Raw genomic sequence first — 16,537 nt, forward strand, 5'->3', positions numbered from 1 at the left:
GATTGGGACAGGGCGGTGACAGTTGGAGTGTCTCCCACTGTAAGCTGTGTTTGGAGATTCCTGACTCCCCTCCCTGGCCAAGATCCTCTTTTCTCTCCATTTTACTCTGTTTTTATCGTTTATTAGATTTGATTATTTTCCTTTTACAATAGGCACTTTTACATTCTGTTGGTTGAACCCTTTTGAATAGTGGGTGGTCTTGCCTGTACTGCATCAGAGGTGGTATATTTCCTGCCCCTAGCATATCCTTGGGGTTGCCCACCTGCTGACTTCTCTACTTTTGTTTTCACCATTGACAATGCAACTGCACTTTTACGTTTTTTAGCCTTTTACCTTTTATTGTTATGACTCTTCTGAGATGTAAATCAGTCCAAATGGACCACCTTTGAAACGAGGGACTGATGACCTTGCTCGTTAGTCCCTTCAACCCCAATCAACCAGCCAATCAACAATGTTCATTTATGTATTTTACAAGGGTATCCAGATGCCTCTGATCAGATAGCGCAGTCTCTTACCATTTTGACCATGCAGCTCATTCCGACTGACTCTCGGCCACTTTTCATACTGCAAACTAATGAAGTGTGGCGGCTTATGACAGTACTGCAGATTACTACCACTAAGAGATGGTAAAATCTGGAGGCCATCCTGGTGCATTCACTGTAATTAAAACTACGAACATCTCTTCACTAACTGGCTGTCAGTAAACATGACTAGACCGAAAATGGAAAACGATTATGCTCATAGCAAACATTGAGGTCTCAGCTAAATTATATCTAAGAATAGACTGATGTACTTACCACATTACTGAACGAACATACGTGGCTCAGTGTGGCTCCTTCACTGTCTTTGTATAGCGACACTTGAAGTTTACTGTATTTTAATAATGCCACAATTGGGCCTAACACTGAGATACTTAGCTAGACATTTCCTCTGTCAGAAACGAATTCTTCTTATAAATATTACTAATTAAAATTGTCATCCAGTCTATTGGTTATCCAGAATCTGTTTTTCTGTATTCAGGCTGATATCTCGTGTAGCTATCCTCCTCCTATCACCTGTGGGATAAGCTTCTCATTAAATTTCTGTATTCTACAGGCCACTATTGAGAAAATACTGAAATTTCGAAATCTAGGAAATATGTAGGGTATATAACAAAAAATATACAATGTGCCTTATTAAAACAAGGTTATTCAGAAAGTGATCGCCTGTAAACATTTAAAAACGAGTTTTCCATGAACTGTGTAATTACTTTAATGTGTGTGTGTGCGAAGGCTGAAATATACCTGTAAATTTATTATATGAGCGTGAAGGGTACTGAATACTTCACAGCAATCATAAGAGTGTACTTGTTCCTTAACGGGTCGTAATACAGTAATATATATGCAGACGATTGTGCTGTTGAACATAAAGAACATAATTTGACACTAATGTACACCATGTCTACAGTTCCAATAACGCTACCATCGCAGCAACTGCAGGTGACGCCACTGCTCTTACAGTATCTGAACATGTTCGTCTTGAGCGGTCGAGCTGTGATCACACCCTTTCTTGCAATGGGGAACATCGACTGTCGCCATGAAACATTCTTCAACATTCTTGCTCATGTTCTATTTATTAACGGACGTGGAATTGTCATAGCAGCGTAAGGACGTGTCCACTAGTTAAAAATTCAATGCGAATTGCATAGTTATTGCTCCTTCAAAGAGAACACATACAAGTTATGTTAAATCGTTATTGGCTGCTTTCAAAATTCCCATACTTAACCGTTCACTGCAAATGTTTCGAATTTTCCTTTCTTGCTCTGCTGCTGAGTGTCTATAAAATGCCTCTGAACTAAACATGCCGCACTGTCTGAGGCGTCTTGTCACGATCCGGGAGGCTACTCCGTTGGATGTTTGAGTCCTCCCTCAGTCATGGGTGTGTGTGTTGTTCTTAGTGTAATTTACTCTAAGTTACATTAAGTAGTGCTTAATCTTAGGGACTGATGACCTTAGTAGTTTGGTCCCATAATACCTTACCACAAATGTTTTTGAACCAATCACGTAAATTACGAGTTGTCTCCCAAGGGCTGTTATGAGATTGATCATTAAGTACACACCTTAGCCAGTAATCTCCTTAACCTAACCTTCCAGATCGAAAAAAAGTATTTTGAGCATCGGCGGCGGGGGAATGCCGTAGTCAGATATTTACTTGCCACATCTTTTTAATCACAACTTTTTTATTATTTCAGCTGGTATCAGCTGGAAACAAAAGCGATGAACCGTATTGCGACTACACTATAAGCTGACAAATCAGAGGTGAACCTGACATTCAACTGAGCATTTTCATCAAATATGGTGAAATGAAATGTAGTGTGGGTAGGACTTCTCGTCGGGTAGACCAGTCACCTGGTGCAAGTCTTTTTAGTTGACGCAACATTGGCGACTTGCGTGTTGATGGGGATGAGATGATGATGTAGAATTAAAGTTTATACAAAGCAGATTTCCAGGTTGAGATTGAGCTAAGGTCATTTTCTCTCTTAACCTAAGGTTAAATGCTTTATACAATCGGCCCTAAGATTATCAATTTTCATTAAACTATGTTAGATACAAGATATGACTTGTTCCTTTTTCTACAATTTCATTGCATTTATTTGTGTATGTATGTGTATCCATGGTATCATAGGCAAAGGTAAGCCATGTGACATTTGGTTTTGCTGATATTCTGATTTTTCTGTTTCATACTGATAGGAGCTTAGTATGACACTATTGGCTGGTCTGCGGAACCTGTGTCCTAACCATTTCCATGTAAATAAATCTAGCATGTAGAGAATTAGGCCAAAACAAAAGTATCTGGCCGAAATGTTCCACACCTGAAGAACTATAAATATGTGAATATTCAGATTCAAGAAAACAAACTGTATCCTATCGTTGTAGTAGATACAAAAACCTCTACAGTGAATTGTATCCTGTAAATAATTGTTATAATCTGGTCTAATAACAAAAACGGTACTAGTTCCTCACAAAAATCAAAGTTTAGTGTGTAAATGCACAGACAGTGTAAATAGGAAATGCACTTACAGAAAAAAAATGCACAACCAAGATATTTTAATATGACAACCTGTGTTACCAAAGTGAAACAAGTCAGGCTAGTGAAATTAAAAAAACGTGAACATCTGTTGTAAAAGTTACACACCTCTGCTCAGATGTGATGAATAGAAACGACAGATGAAGTCGACATCACAGTAGCCTGTGAATCGCTAAGATGATGCAACTGCAGACACAAATTCTGCACTTGCACCAATGCATATATAGTAAAACTGTGAGAGATATCTGGTGTAAATTGCCACCGCCAATACTGCTCTCTGCTACAGGAACTTGTTGTTAGAGTGTGGTGTTAAGTGTCTTTTTGAATTTAAACCACTTATCTGTATTCAGGTGACAATGTATATAGGACAAAACACTCATGTACACGCAGAAATTAGTTTATTTTGAAGTGAAAACATTAAATAATCAACTGCTGATGCAACAAAACTAACAGATTTAGTTTGAAAGATGTATTTTATGAATCCACTGGCACAAGCCAATACCAACTTTGAATCTGTGTAGAACACTAGTGCCCACACCCGCACATCATGATCACATCATTATCTTACCTCATAAACAGTTTTACAATGATATCTGTGTTGGCAGATTAGTGGTTTACAACCATTGTCATACAACTGATACTGCTGTTTCATCTTTTCATAATCAAATACAGATGTCAATGGAGGGATTGGTAACATTAGTGTAGCATGCCTGTGTATCACTGATTGTCATATGTCAATGCAACCTATGACAGCTGATCCACTCACGTACTGGCGAATTCCCAATGCCAACTGCCCGGCTACAGGTTGTGTGGCACCTGGAATGTCAAAGCAATAACAAACCCACAGGAAACCTAAATGTCTCACCAATTAACTGTAAACCCATCTACCATCTGGATTCATGGGGTCTGCATAGCATTGCATAATCAAAAGACCATTCAAAACTCTATACATTTCCAAAAACGAAACAAAATTGAGTGAACTATTCACCATTTGTTATAAAGTCAAATGAAAGAACTCTTAACAAAAAAAAAAGAAAAGATTGTTTACTTGCCAATAATTCAGTATGTATCAACTTATAAAGTCAAGCAATATGTATCTTTATGAAAATTACTGTTTTCATTTGTCACATGTATAAACGTAATTGTCACTAATTTTAGTACGAAAGTAATATCAAATATTTAAAAGTAAGCATACCCCACACAACTAATAATCAAACATTGCAATGGAAAGACAATTTTTTAAATTCAACTCAAATTAATGAATGTTTTCCAAAAGTTTTGTTGAAGCCTTCAAGATAGCTACACAATGGCTTCAAGTTTTTAAGAGGGCATTGAAGCATTACATGGAGAACATCATTTCTGTTCTAACTAATTACATTACAACGACACTGTAGATGGCGTCAAAGTGTCACAAAGGAACAATTCATTTGGAACCATGAAACTGTTACAGTAAATACAGTAAACGATTTCCACCACCTGCTTGCCCATTATAATTTTAAATTTTTCTTTGTTTACTTCATTGATTTTTATGGACAGTTAAAATATCTATAACATTTTTCTGCCATCTCATCAGAAAAGTAAAACCATATACTATGCACAAAAAAAAAAAAAGATCAATGCTGAAATCTTAAAGTAGGCTAATATAAGAATTGACTGCTAACAATATATTTTTAGGTTTTCTGTTTTACTGATTCATATTGTCGACATAGTTCCAATTAATAAGAATGACACTATAGGAAACTGTCTCATGCAGAAATATTTAGATACACATAAGGGTTTGAAAACTTGCATAAACTAGTGCAAACTAAACAGACTGTCATGTATAAATTCTATTTGCATATGAACATAGCACCAATATGTGTACTTTTTTCCCTCAAACAGAGCTGACTTATTTTGTGTAAGTATTTCCATAGTGGATATAGATTTCATTTATATTTAAATACGTTAAAAACTGTAATATTCTTGTTGTCATTTATAATTAAAGGTTCTCCCTGCAATTATTGGTTGTACACAAATTATGATTTTGTAACATTTGTTTCAGAAAAGCTAGCTGGAATTGCGAGCTCAGCAGATCATGGCAAAGAGACACAATGTGCTGAATGCTTCAGCCATTAATTTCTTTCTGGTATAAGCAAAACATGTCCCTCAGATTATTTGCAGATCATTTAACAGTGACTTGCGATTGTTTTGGGCAAGCACAAGTTACCTATGATCTGGCCACTCTCTCTGAACTGTGTATCTGTCGATCTCGCTTCTGTCAGATACAGGTCCCACAAAAGTGTGAGGCCATTGACATGAGGCAATACCAATTTGACTTTTGCTAATTTCACTGCGTTTTACAAATACCAGAAACTAAAAAAACGCATCAAATTATCTCTATAATACGTGAGTTTATAACGTTGTGTCGGTGTTTTTCAACAGATAAAGTGTCTCACATTAAATGTGACATTTACAATTAGACATTTGTCGTAAACACTTATGAAAAGAAACTGGCCCTCCCTTCACACACTTCTCTTTACATCCATAGGAACAACAACACTGCACCATTGCTATTACTGAAAGTAAAACCTGCAGAAACGTTTATAAAACAAGGTGAATACGTATAATATTTAAGTTTCGCTATTACCACAAATTGTAGACAACCAGTGTCGTCCTAAAATCACATGACTAGCCCGGTTTCATGTAGAGAACATGCGCACTAGTACGGCATCCTTCAAGAAGGAGACTGTTTAGGAGGCTGTCACACAGGACTATGCTCACTCTATACATACACATACTCTATGTATTATCTTGCAGACAGTATGTCCACAGTCTAACATAATAGTCATGACACTCCATCTCGTCTTTCGTTACCTCCAGCGATAGCAGCGCCCCAAGCAGCCAGCAAGTGACGCTTCTGAATACACTATCGTAGGAGTTCAAATACTAACGTTTGTATTGACTTGTAACACAGTTTTTATAAAAGATTGTATATATAGTGCCACAGAAATCAACAATAACTAAAAAAATTACGCCACATTTGTGTTTATTTAGTTTCCTAAGGACGATGGGAGATACGAAACGGTGAATTACAGGACAGGTTATTTAAGATACTTGTGTAACATACAGACATTTACTGAATAACGTCTGCTTCCTTTAATAACAAAAAATTGCTAGTAGACACCAAAAGACCTGACCTTTTACAGAAAGACGTCATACATCTATCCAACAAAGCAGAATTTTGTTCGCTACACTTTCAGCCACATCAGTCAATGTGTAACTTAAGAAACCAACATGGAATATAATACCTATACTATTCAATGTATCGAATAAGCCACCACAGCTGTAGCATAAGGGAAAACCACACAGAAATGACAATAAATCCTCAAGAGCATAGGGCTGTTTCTCAGCATGGGGGAAACAAATTCCACAATTGTTGCTAAATCTAGCTCTTCTGAAACAAATATTACAAAATCATAACTCGGCATGAATCTTTAACACATTCGCTTTTCATGAAACAGGAATTACATTTTCAAAATTTTTCGTGTATTAGAAAGTCAAGTGACGTGTAAGAAAGGGCGAATCATTGGACTCCGTAAAAAAATTTTAACTGTCAAGAAAAGTGCCTACGATAATAACAACAGACAACACAAATATATGCTTCTCTTGTTTTCGGTGGAATAAGCAGCAAATATAGACAAATTCGAAAGTATTTCTTCATTAATGAGTTATAGCTTATGACATTGAATCAGTGTGATTCGGCTGTTTTAGATGTGTTTCGTGATAATTCCTGTCTCTTAGTAACTTACTAACGCTTGAAACGCACAAATGTAACAACTCTACCATTAATTGAGTATAAAATAGTTAAAAACAAACGTTATCCTCACGACTCTGTGACTATTTCATCACCGATTGGAGCGCTAATGTCGTTCCAGCTGTTCCAGATCTTGCAGGTATCAAACAGTAACAACTTTCGCTCCAGAGAGTGTCGCGACTGTATTTATTAGACTTTGGTATGTTCAGAGTCTAACATAACAGTCGCGACACTCCCTGCTGTAAAAGTTGTTACAGTTTCACTGCTGGAGCGACACTATTGCTCCAAGCGGCGATATAGGAGAACGTCAGATGCGTCGTAAGCATGTTTGTTTTGTATCCCTTTCCGACATGATTTAAGAAATATTTGAATTATTTTATAGCCTCCAAGAGTTTGTGTAATATCGGAAGACATATATGTTTCTAAAAATGATAGTCATTGTCACCTGTTGCCACTAATACAACCTTCATGTTTATATTATCCTAAATGGGACAAGCAACAGCCAACAGTGGGAGCTATATGCAGTGAGTGTAAATCCCAAGTTCTCAAAGCCAATAACACTGTCAGAAATGCAGTCATAAGCCAGTAGAGAAATTTTATTCAGTGACATATTCACTAGTTTATCAGTGTTGGAAAAATGTTGTACCTTCTGCTTTAAAAAGTGGAATACATTGTCACTTCCACCCATTTCATTTGTCTGCCTCCCACACCCCTTTGTAATGTATGCTCTGATCGAAGCATAAAACATTCTGACAAAACCTGTATGCCTGAGAGGCTGTAATAAAATAAATTTAGAGCAAACAGCTTATTTTCGTCTTTCAATCTTGCAGCACGTTTATCCTTCAGTGGCATCCTAATCTGGATTAACAAGTCAAGGGCATCTGTTTTTAAAGATCGCGATCCTATAGTCTTCAAAATTTGTTTGTCCTTCACTTGATACTTCTGATACAGTTTCTGTTGCTGTCTGTACTTAAAATTATAGGCCCCGTAATAGTTTTGCGCGAAGTCTAGCGATCTGCATATTCTGACACTTCACGCGCTTTTGCGAGACACAAATAGCTGCACTTAAGCTAACCACTTCATCGTCAAAGCAGGTCTGTGTTGACGATTCAGATGAATCTGGCACTGAGATATGGAGTTTAAATGGCTGCTTCTGCACCGTAGGAATATTTTACAGTTTTAGACGAATTGTCGAACCTTCGTGGCAGTATCCTCCTTGTCATGAGTTGAGGTGGCTTATTTGGGATGTCAAACAGTGTGGGCTCTGCATTCCACACGAGTTTATTATTGTCTGCATTCATGAACTGGTTTTATTCGAAGTGTAGCGAAAAAAACTTAGCATTACATGACAAGGTAAACAGAGTCGTTTTTCTGAAGATCTTCTCGTCTGCTATTCACTAGCCATTTTCTGCTCCTAAAACGAAACATTAATCATTAACACACACGTAGTTTGCATGCGAATCCTGGCGATATAGTTTAGTAACATGATGGTATTTACCTCTCACGGTCCTTAGGAAACCCACAAACAGGCAGATGAGGTGTCTTCTTATTCTTATTGCTGCAATTTATTGCGCTGCAGAAGCTCCCGCTGGTAAAAACAATTGTACAAAGCAAAATAAAAAACTACTATTCGCTTTCACGGTCGCGCCGAACTCAATAGATTTACTTGGCGCGCTACTGGCGCAGTAGGCAACAGAACGGTGGCGAAGTGTTGTAAGTGTCGTTAATTGGTATGTCTCTGTATTAAGGATTTACTATGGTTACATCTCTGGTTTGTTATTTTATTGATTCGCAGACGACAGAAGTTCTGGCTGTGTATTGATCTGTGTGCACAAACATTGTTTTGTTTACTGACAAGCAGTCTGTGTATTTACTGGTGGAATTTATCTGTGCCTACGTTACTTTCCTGGATCGTTTTCTGTAATTACGGTAAAGTTGTCCATGTAATTTTTATGTCGTAATTCAGTTTGTTGGTTTAAGATTTTGTTCGGGTATTTGCGCGTATGAATGTAAATTTATATTTTTTCCAGTAAATTTAGATGTTCTCTTGATATCTATGTTGAAGATCCTTTCCGTTTGGTATACGTAGAAATTTTCACAGTCGTTACAATTGATTTTATATACACCGGCGTGTGTTTGGATTGGTGGTTTTGTTTTTCCATTTCGGATTTGTGTTTTAATGTTGTGTGCGGTGCAAAACACAAACCGTACAGTGGTTTTCTTAACTATAGTGTTCAGCTTATCAGGCATGACTTCTATATATGTTTGTGGTATGTAGGTGAATTTTAGCTTGTTGTTTGTTTCTCTTGCCAATTTTATGTCATCGTGTATTGAGTTGTGTGCTGGCCAAAGTGTATTTTTCGTATAGGTGGCCGCAGGAGAGCTTCTGTAAAGTTTGGAAGGTAGGAGACGAGGTACTGGCAGAAGCAAAGCTGTGAGTACCGGGCGTGAGTCGTGCTTCGGTAGCTCAGTTGGTAGAGCACTTGCCCTCGAAAGGCAAAGGTCCCGAGTTCGAGTCTCGGTCGGGCACACAGTTTTAATCTGCCAGGAAGTTTCAAATGGAAACTTTGTTAATCTGTCCCACATGGTGTGGAATTATGCATTTTTGTGTATTCTGGGAAGGCAAGAGTGTGAGTCTATGATATTGTCTGTTGTAGTATGTTTCCTGTAAATTTCGAATACATACTCGTTGTGTAGGACTATATTTTTTTTATTAAGTCTAGGAATTTAATTGCTTTGTTATTTTCTAGTTCTAGGATGAATTTCATGTTTCTGTGTAGATTTTTTAGTATATCATGGATGCGTTGTATGTCTGTGTAGCAATGTGTCATCTACATAACGAAATTAGTATATGATTTTCTTAATAACCATGGGGCTGAATAATTTTTCTCCAAAGGTTTCGAGTAAAGTGTTGGCGAAGTTACCTGCAGTACTATGCTCCACTGCGACTCCATCTTTCTGATTGTATAATTTGTTATTAAATTCTAAATAGTTCTGGTTGAGTACCAGTTTTAGTAGTTCTGTTATTTCTTGTATTCCTGAGATTGGCAATTTTCAATATTGTAGTAGGTTGTTTTCTATGATATCAATTGCTTCATTTATTGGTATGTTGATGTATTCATACTTACATACATATATGCATATCCAGCAATCGCAGGGCCCGCAGACCACATGCTCCCTCCACAAACTGCCTCCATTTCTTTCTGTTTTGTGCACAGTTCCTCCAGCTGTCTTTAGGACTGCCAGGTCACCCATCCAGCATTTCATTGGTCTTCCTGTGGGGCATCTGGTGTTTGGTTTTCACTCAGATGCTTTTTTTGCCTGTCTTTCTTTTGCCATCTGGGATACATGGCCAGCCCACTGTATTCTTTTCCTCTTCTGCTTCTGTAGTATTGTTGGTTGTGGCATAGAGTGGTAGACGTCCCCATTCATGCTCCTTCTCCATTTCCCTTTATCTACAATTGGTCCCCATATTTTCCTCATTGGTCTTCTTTCAAATATTAATAGTTTTTCCTTTATGCATGTTGTCATGTTCCAGGTTTCAGAACCGTACATGCCTGCAGGGCCTATTGCTGTGTTATAGAATCTCATCTTAGTATTCGCTGGTACTGAATTTGAGTTGAGTGTCTCCCTGAATGATTACATGCATTTCATTCCAAAAGCTGTTCTCTCCTTGACGTCCATTTCTATGCTGTTGTTGCTGATAAACTAAGATTGCTTGTATTTGAACTGGTAAACTCCCTTGAACCTTCTTTCTAATTGCATGAGCTCCATTTTGTCTTGATCCACCTTTAGCCCAATATTCTGTGCACTGTTGTCACTTTTTGGTACATTTGCTACAATTCATGGATTGACTCACTTAGCAGTACTATATTATCTGCATATTGGAGGAAATTGAAGTTACCACCCATTTGTACTCTAGCCTGTTCTTGTTGCCTACAATTCCCTTATTACTTTTTTTAAGATGACATTGAACAGAACATATGAGAGAATATCCCCTTGTCTGATACCTTTCTCTATCTTGAATCTTACTGACATGACTCTTAGAAACACAGTGCTGCCCTTGATCCAACCATACAAGATTGCACAGTTCTCAGTAGTTTCTCAGGGATTCTGTAATCATGCAGTAGGCCTACATTGTTAGGCTATTCCTATAGATACTATTGTACACACGTTGAAAATCGACGAATAGGCTATGGATATATTTATCATTTTCTCAAGTGTTTTTCAGACTGTTGTCTTAGGGTGAAAATGTGATATATTGTTGACTGTTGTGGTTGAATGCCAGCTTGGTATTTCTGTATGTTGTTCTCTATGAGTGGTTGTAATTTTCCAAAGATAATGACAGACACTACCTTGTAGGTTACATTAAGTATACTGACATCTCTATAGTTTCCACAGTCCATTTTCTTTCCCCTCATGTATAATAGGCATATTATGACCAAATTCCATTCTTCTGGCAGTGTCTCATTCTTTCATTTCAGCTGGACCAGTTGATATATTTCTAAGTGCAAGCTCTGACCTCCCGCTTTGATTAATTCTCCAATTATCTGCCCCCACCCATGAGGCCGTGTTTTTTCTGACTGTTTTGATTGTGGTCTTCACACCTTCAGTCACTTCCCACTCTTCTTCACCTTTCCTTTCTTCTGTGGTGTCTGCAGGTAGCATCTCATCTGGGTCTGGACAATTCAAGAGTTCTGATTAGTATTAGTGCCATCTGTCTACAATTCTTTTCTGGTCATTTATCAAGTTGCTGTTCTTATCTCCAATGTGATAGGTTGGACTCTGAAGTCCATGTTTGTGATTTTTTATGTGTTGGAAAAATTGTCTTGAATTCTTTTGTGGCTCTCTGCCGCAACTTGTTCTAATAGACTGCTTAGCTCTGTTCTCGGGATTCACTTTGTCTGCCATCTGGTATCAAGAAAATGTTTCCTTTTCTGCTGGTTCTTCCTGTCAGCCAGCCACTCCTCCCACATCTTCCTTCTGACTTGTCTCATAGAACCATCCTCTCCTCTTCATTCTCATCTTTCTTCCCAAAGTATTCTCCACTACTCTTAGTACTCTGGCCTTTATTTCTTCCACTTTTCCTGTACATTTTCTCTTGCTTCTAGATTTTCTAGGGCCTCAAAATGGTTTTTGATTTATAAAGTATATTGAGCTTTAATTGTAATTTCTCACGGTTTCCCAACATTCAAAGCAGGTTCTATTGTCCCTTTCTTCTTCTTCCTATACATACAGATGTACATCAGTTTAAGTCTACATGCATCAAGGAAAAGGCCTGATGCACAGTCGGCCTCCTGATATTCATGACTCTGTGACAGCTGCTTTGGACCATCAAGATGGAATATATCTCATTGGCCTTTGTCTCTTGCATGGTAAATACTTATGTTATGCAAATACTTGCATAAGTATTCTTTGGACTCCTATTACAAATTTATATAGACAAGAGCCTTTGCCAGTGGGCAAATAAAGTTTGGAATTATTCTGGCATGTGATGAGTGTAATCTAGCTGCTATCTTAAGAGCCATGGCATGTGATGTTTCTGGTTTTTATATAAATTTTATATATGACACGTGTCACTTGGCTTAAGCTAATCTAATTTACCACCATTTGATGTAACAAGGCCCACTTCTTCTGAAGAAGATATTTTTTATAAATTTTGAAGCTTACGTCAAGGGCTGAATAAACGTTTGGTTTGCAACTGTTTGGCTGATTTTTTCAACCTCTTCAAATTTATACAGTTGCAGAATTGCAGCAATATTTAAGATTTTACACTCAGATTCTTTGAGACAGCTAAGTTAATCATCCACTGATCATTCTTGTCATGCAATCCGCACCTTTCTATCATTCTTTTCCGGCTTTTGTGTTAAAATATCCCAGATTATCTTGGTATTTCTAGTCTATGTGTTCTCAGTTATGATTTCCAGTTGGTCATCAAACTCTTCCTCATCTGTTTTATCTTCTGTCAGGGTTTGAACAAAGATAAGTGTGATTCTGACACTTGGTTTCCAAGTACTGTGTAGGATATTCTTTTGGTAACAGCTTTAAATTATTGAACCAAATTTCCTACTTTGTCATTAATCACAAAACCAGTGCCGAATTTATGTTTATCTACACACTCTCCATTAAATAGTACATAGGCAGCTGACTCTAGGTGGATTGTTGTTATGTAGGTGCATAGCACATAAGGATACAAATTCACTGTTTACGGGTATTTTTATATCTTTGGTATTGTTGGAATTTTTTATTGTATATATATTTTTGGTAAGTGTAGTATTTATTTAACATATTGTTCAATTTTCTGATGATAAGGTATGTTGGACTATCTACATAATTGACTGTAGGACATATAGAAATTTGAGGTTTGTGGATCTTAGGTTATCCGTCTAATGGGGGGTGTTCTTGGGTTCATGGAGATGTATTTCGTTTTCTCAAAATCGGTGATGATTGTGTTCCAGGTCTTTATTACATTTTTGTTTTTGGCAGTATGTTTGTTAGTTGAGTTTTTGTTTATTTATGTGATATTGTCACATGCAAAAAATTCTGTATTTTATTTATGTAATCATTATGTTTCATTATGACAAGGCTGTTCGCTTTATCTACTTTAATTTCTGTTGCTTGATGTGTGATAAATAAAACTCCATCAACTTATTAACATATAATAAATTTTGACAGCACAAACCATAAAAATGTGCTAGGTTGCAAGTACTTCCAAATTGTAATGTTAAAATTGTATCACAATGTATACTTAATGAAAACATACAAAAGTTATGCACCAACAACTTATAAGTTTTGCAGATACCTTGAAAATGCCCATGGTGTCGAAATTAGCCCATAGCCATAAGAACAGCTGAATAAAATACTATCACCGCAGAGTTATTGGTTAAAAGTCTTTACAACAGATTTACAATGCTGCAGACCCATGAGAAATATAAATATTGGAACATGAAAAAAAATAATAGTAGTAAGATGGACTTTCCACCATCTCTCCAGAGTTTTCATTGACTATTCGCTCTGCAACTCTCTCAGTATGAGAGAAAACTAGAAGCAGAAGGGATGAACTACTGGCATTACATTCTGCAGCATTTTTATTAAATAAATAACATTTTAATTATTAAATAATTTAGGCCACATGCCCTTAATTTTCATTTTATTTATTTATTTATTTATTGTAAATGAAATCACTCTGATTAGAAAGGTATTGTAATCATTACATGTGTGATGTGAAATGAATCTTAGCACATAATGTCTGCCCTCAATTTGACCTACCTACGTGAAGTTCTCAGTTGCAGAATACTTTGTTCTAATTTTTTTGCAACTGTTTGGTGCTGGACTATAGCATTCTGATTTATTGGATGTTTTCACAAGAGAACTTGAATGTGTGTTTCTTTATAGCTAATAAAATATTTTTCACACACTTTTATTCTAGATGCCAAAAGTAATGGAGAGAAAGATATATTATAAAGAGGATACACCACTGTTGACAACAGACAAAACAAAAAATGAAAAAAAAGAAATGGAAACCCAGATTGAAAATACAAAAACTGAATTACATTTACTTGGTAAGTAAAATCCATATTCTTCTCACAGGTGGCTGTAGTGAGAGTAATAAAAGTGGATATTAGGGGTAATGCCAAATACCAGACCGTTCTGTGGGGGCTTGGTAACCAGCTACAATGGGGCGGCCGGGATGATTGGGTTTGTGAATTTTAGGAAGTAGGTAGGGGTGCGGGGTGTCGGTGGGGTGAGGAGGTTGATGGAGTCAGGTGAAAGGTTTTGTAGGGGGCCTAAGGTTCTGAGGATTCCTTGAAGCTCCGCCTGGACATCAGGAATGGGATTACCTTGGCAAACTTTGTATGTAGTGTTGTCTGAAAGCTGACGCAGTCCCTCAGCCTCACACTCCCGACGATCAAGTACCATGATCGTGGAACCCTTGTGGATATTAACTGTATTAGCTGTACAACAAAAAGGGAAATTGTATACATACTGCTTATTTCAACTAGTACTGAAGTACATTGTCCAGTCACATTAATGTGCCTGAATAACCACTTTTTGCAACACGGATGTGCAATAAGAGTCGGTGAGGTTCTGGAAAGTACTTACATGGATATGGAGTCAGATGACTCTAGTGCCTTTGCCAGCTGTACTAGATTTCTTTGATTAGGATCTGTGGCACGAACAGCCCGATCGAGATGGTCCCACAGAATTTTCAATTGGGTTTAAATTCAGGGAGTTTAATAGCAGGGGAGTAAGTGAAACTAATCCTGGCTTTCTTTGAACCATGCACGTCCACTGGCAGCTGTGTGACACACTGCATTCACATGCTGGTAGATGCCCTGGTGCCAAGGAGAAAACAAACTGCATGTTGGGATGGGCGTGGTCTCCAAGGATAGATGTATACTTTTGTTAATGCAGTGGGCCTTCCAGGATGGCGGAGATCACCCAGGGAATGCTGTAAAAATATTCCCCACAGCATAATGCTACCCCTTGTGTCCTCCGACGATTGTTGGAGGACCGTACACACCAATGGCCATAGTGTAAAATGGAGTATAAAATGTGATTAATCTCAAAAGGCCACCTGTACCCATCCAGAGGATATACAGTAGCAGTATTGGCATCTAGATTCAAGCCTTTGTAGTGAATGAGCAGCATTCAGCGTGTGTGCATGAATCAGGCTCCTATTGTGGAGATCCATACACAACATGAATGGACATTGAGGAGAGGCTGTTGGTAGTCCCATGGTTCATCTGGGGTCAGTTGCTCAGCAGTTGCATGTCTATTCACCTGTACACATCGCTGCAGCAGTCATTCAGTCATTCACCCGTGTTATCTTTGGCCCATGGTGCACCGCAGTTGTCTCAGCACCAGTTTTGGATATGCCAGTTTGCAATGCAAGGTATACTTTAACCACAGTGGTACATGAACAGTTCACAAACTTAACCATTTTGGAAATGCTTCCTGCCTTGGTCCAAAAGCCAATGTTCATGCTCTTTTGGATGATAGATAATGTGCTCTGTTTCTGCATTATGACAACGACTGCACTGTTTTCCGAGTCCCCCAGACACACTTTATGTGGCCTCAACTGCTAGTGCTACCACCTGCTGTCAATGAGTGGTTATTGCTTGTTGCCATCAAACATTGGTCGTGGTCACATTAATGTGACTGGACCATGTTTAATATTGTGTAAATGGCACATAGATTATGTACATAAATGTCTTTCACATTCAGTCAGGAACACATAAACTGTGCGTCTCTCTGAGTGAGCTGTCACTCCTTCCTAACCTACACCTCTAACAGTTCCAAAAGTTATAACTAATGTTTTTAACATTTTTGCTCTTATTGACACTACTGGAATTTCACCTGCTGAAGAGTAAGTACTGTCCAACCATCTTGTCTGTCTGTTATTTTTGTTACTGTGTCATTCTTTTGATATGTATTGCAGTAGTTGAGCTGATACAGATAGATTTTTGTTTTGTTTTCTTCATTATTATATTGCATACAAGGTGAATTCATTTCATTTATTACTTAACGTTTGGCTTGTTGTCTTAACACACATACTGAATTGTGATTTCAAAATTTTGATGAAAGAATTGACAAAAATAGAAACTCTATTTATTTGAAAATAACTTACAGATATAGGAAAAAAAAACTTTTATCCAAGAACACAATGACACTAAA

General features: G+C 37.5%; 1 protein-coding gene, 1 long non-coding RNA gene and 1 other non-coding gene across 3 annotated transcripts in view; all 3 read left to right on the forward strand.

Moving 5' to 3' along the window:
• The window catches only part of LOC126471134 (uncharacterized), a 230,204-nt gene that overhangs the window by 93,652 nt on the left and 120,015 nt on the right, over positions 1 to 16,537 (forward strand). The gene's annotated exons all lie outside the window — the stretch shown is intronic.
• Positions 8,648 to 16,537, forward strand: part of LOC126471133 (uncharacterized) — a 127,905-nt gene continuing 120,015 nt past the window's right edge. The window contains exons 1-2 of the mRNA XM_050099224.1: positions 8,648 to 8,788; positions 14,289 to 14,421. Coding sequence (XP_049955181.1) covers positions 14,289 to 14,421 — 133 coding nt within the window. The 5' untranslated portion in view covers positions 8,648 to 8,788. The remainder of the gene's footprint in view (positions 8,789 to 14,288; positions 14,422 to 16,537) is intronic.
• Positions 9,315 to 9,389, forward strand: Trnas-cga (transfer RNA serine (anticodon CGA)). Its single transcript has one exon. It is a non-coding gene; the product is annotated as a tRNA-Ser (tRNA).

This window comes from Schistocerca serialis, chromosome 3, assembly GCF_023864345.2.
Source record: "Schistocerca serialis cubense isolate TAMUIC-IGC-003099 chromosome 3, iqSchSeri2.2, whole genome shotgun sequence".
NCBI classification, from domain to species: Eukaryota; Metazoa; Arthropoda; class Insecta; order Orthoptera; family Acrididae; genus Schistocerca; species Schistocerca serialis.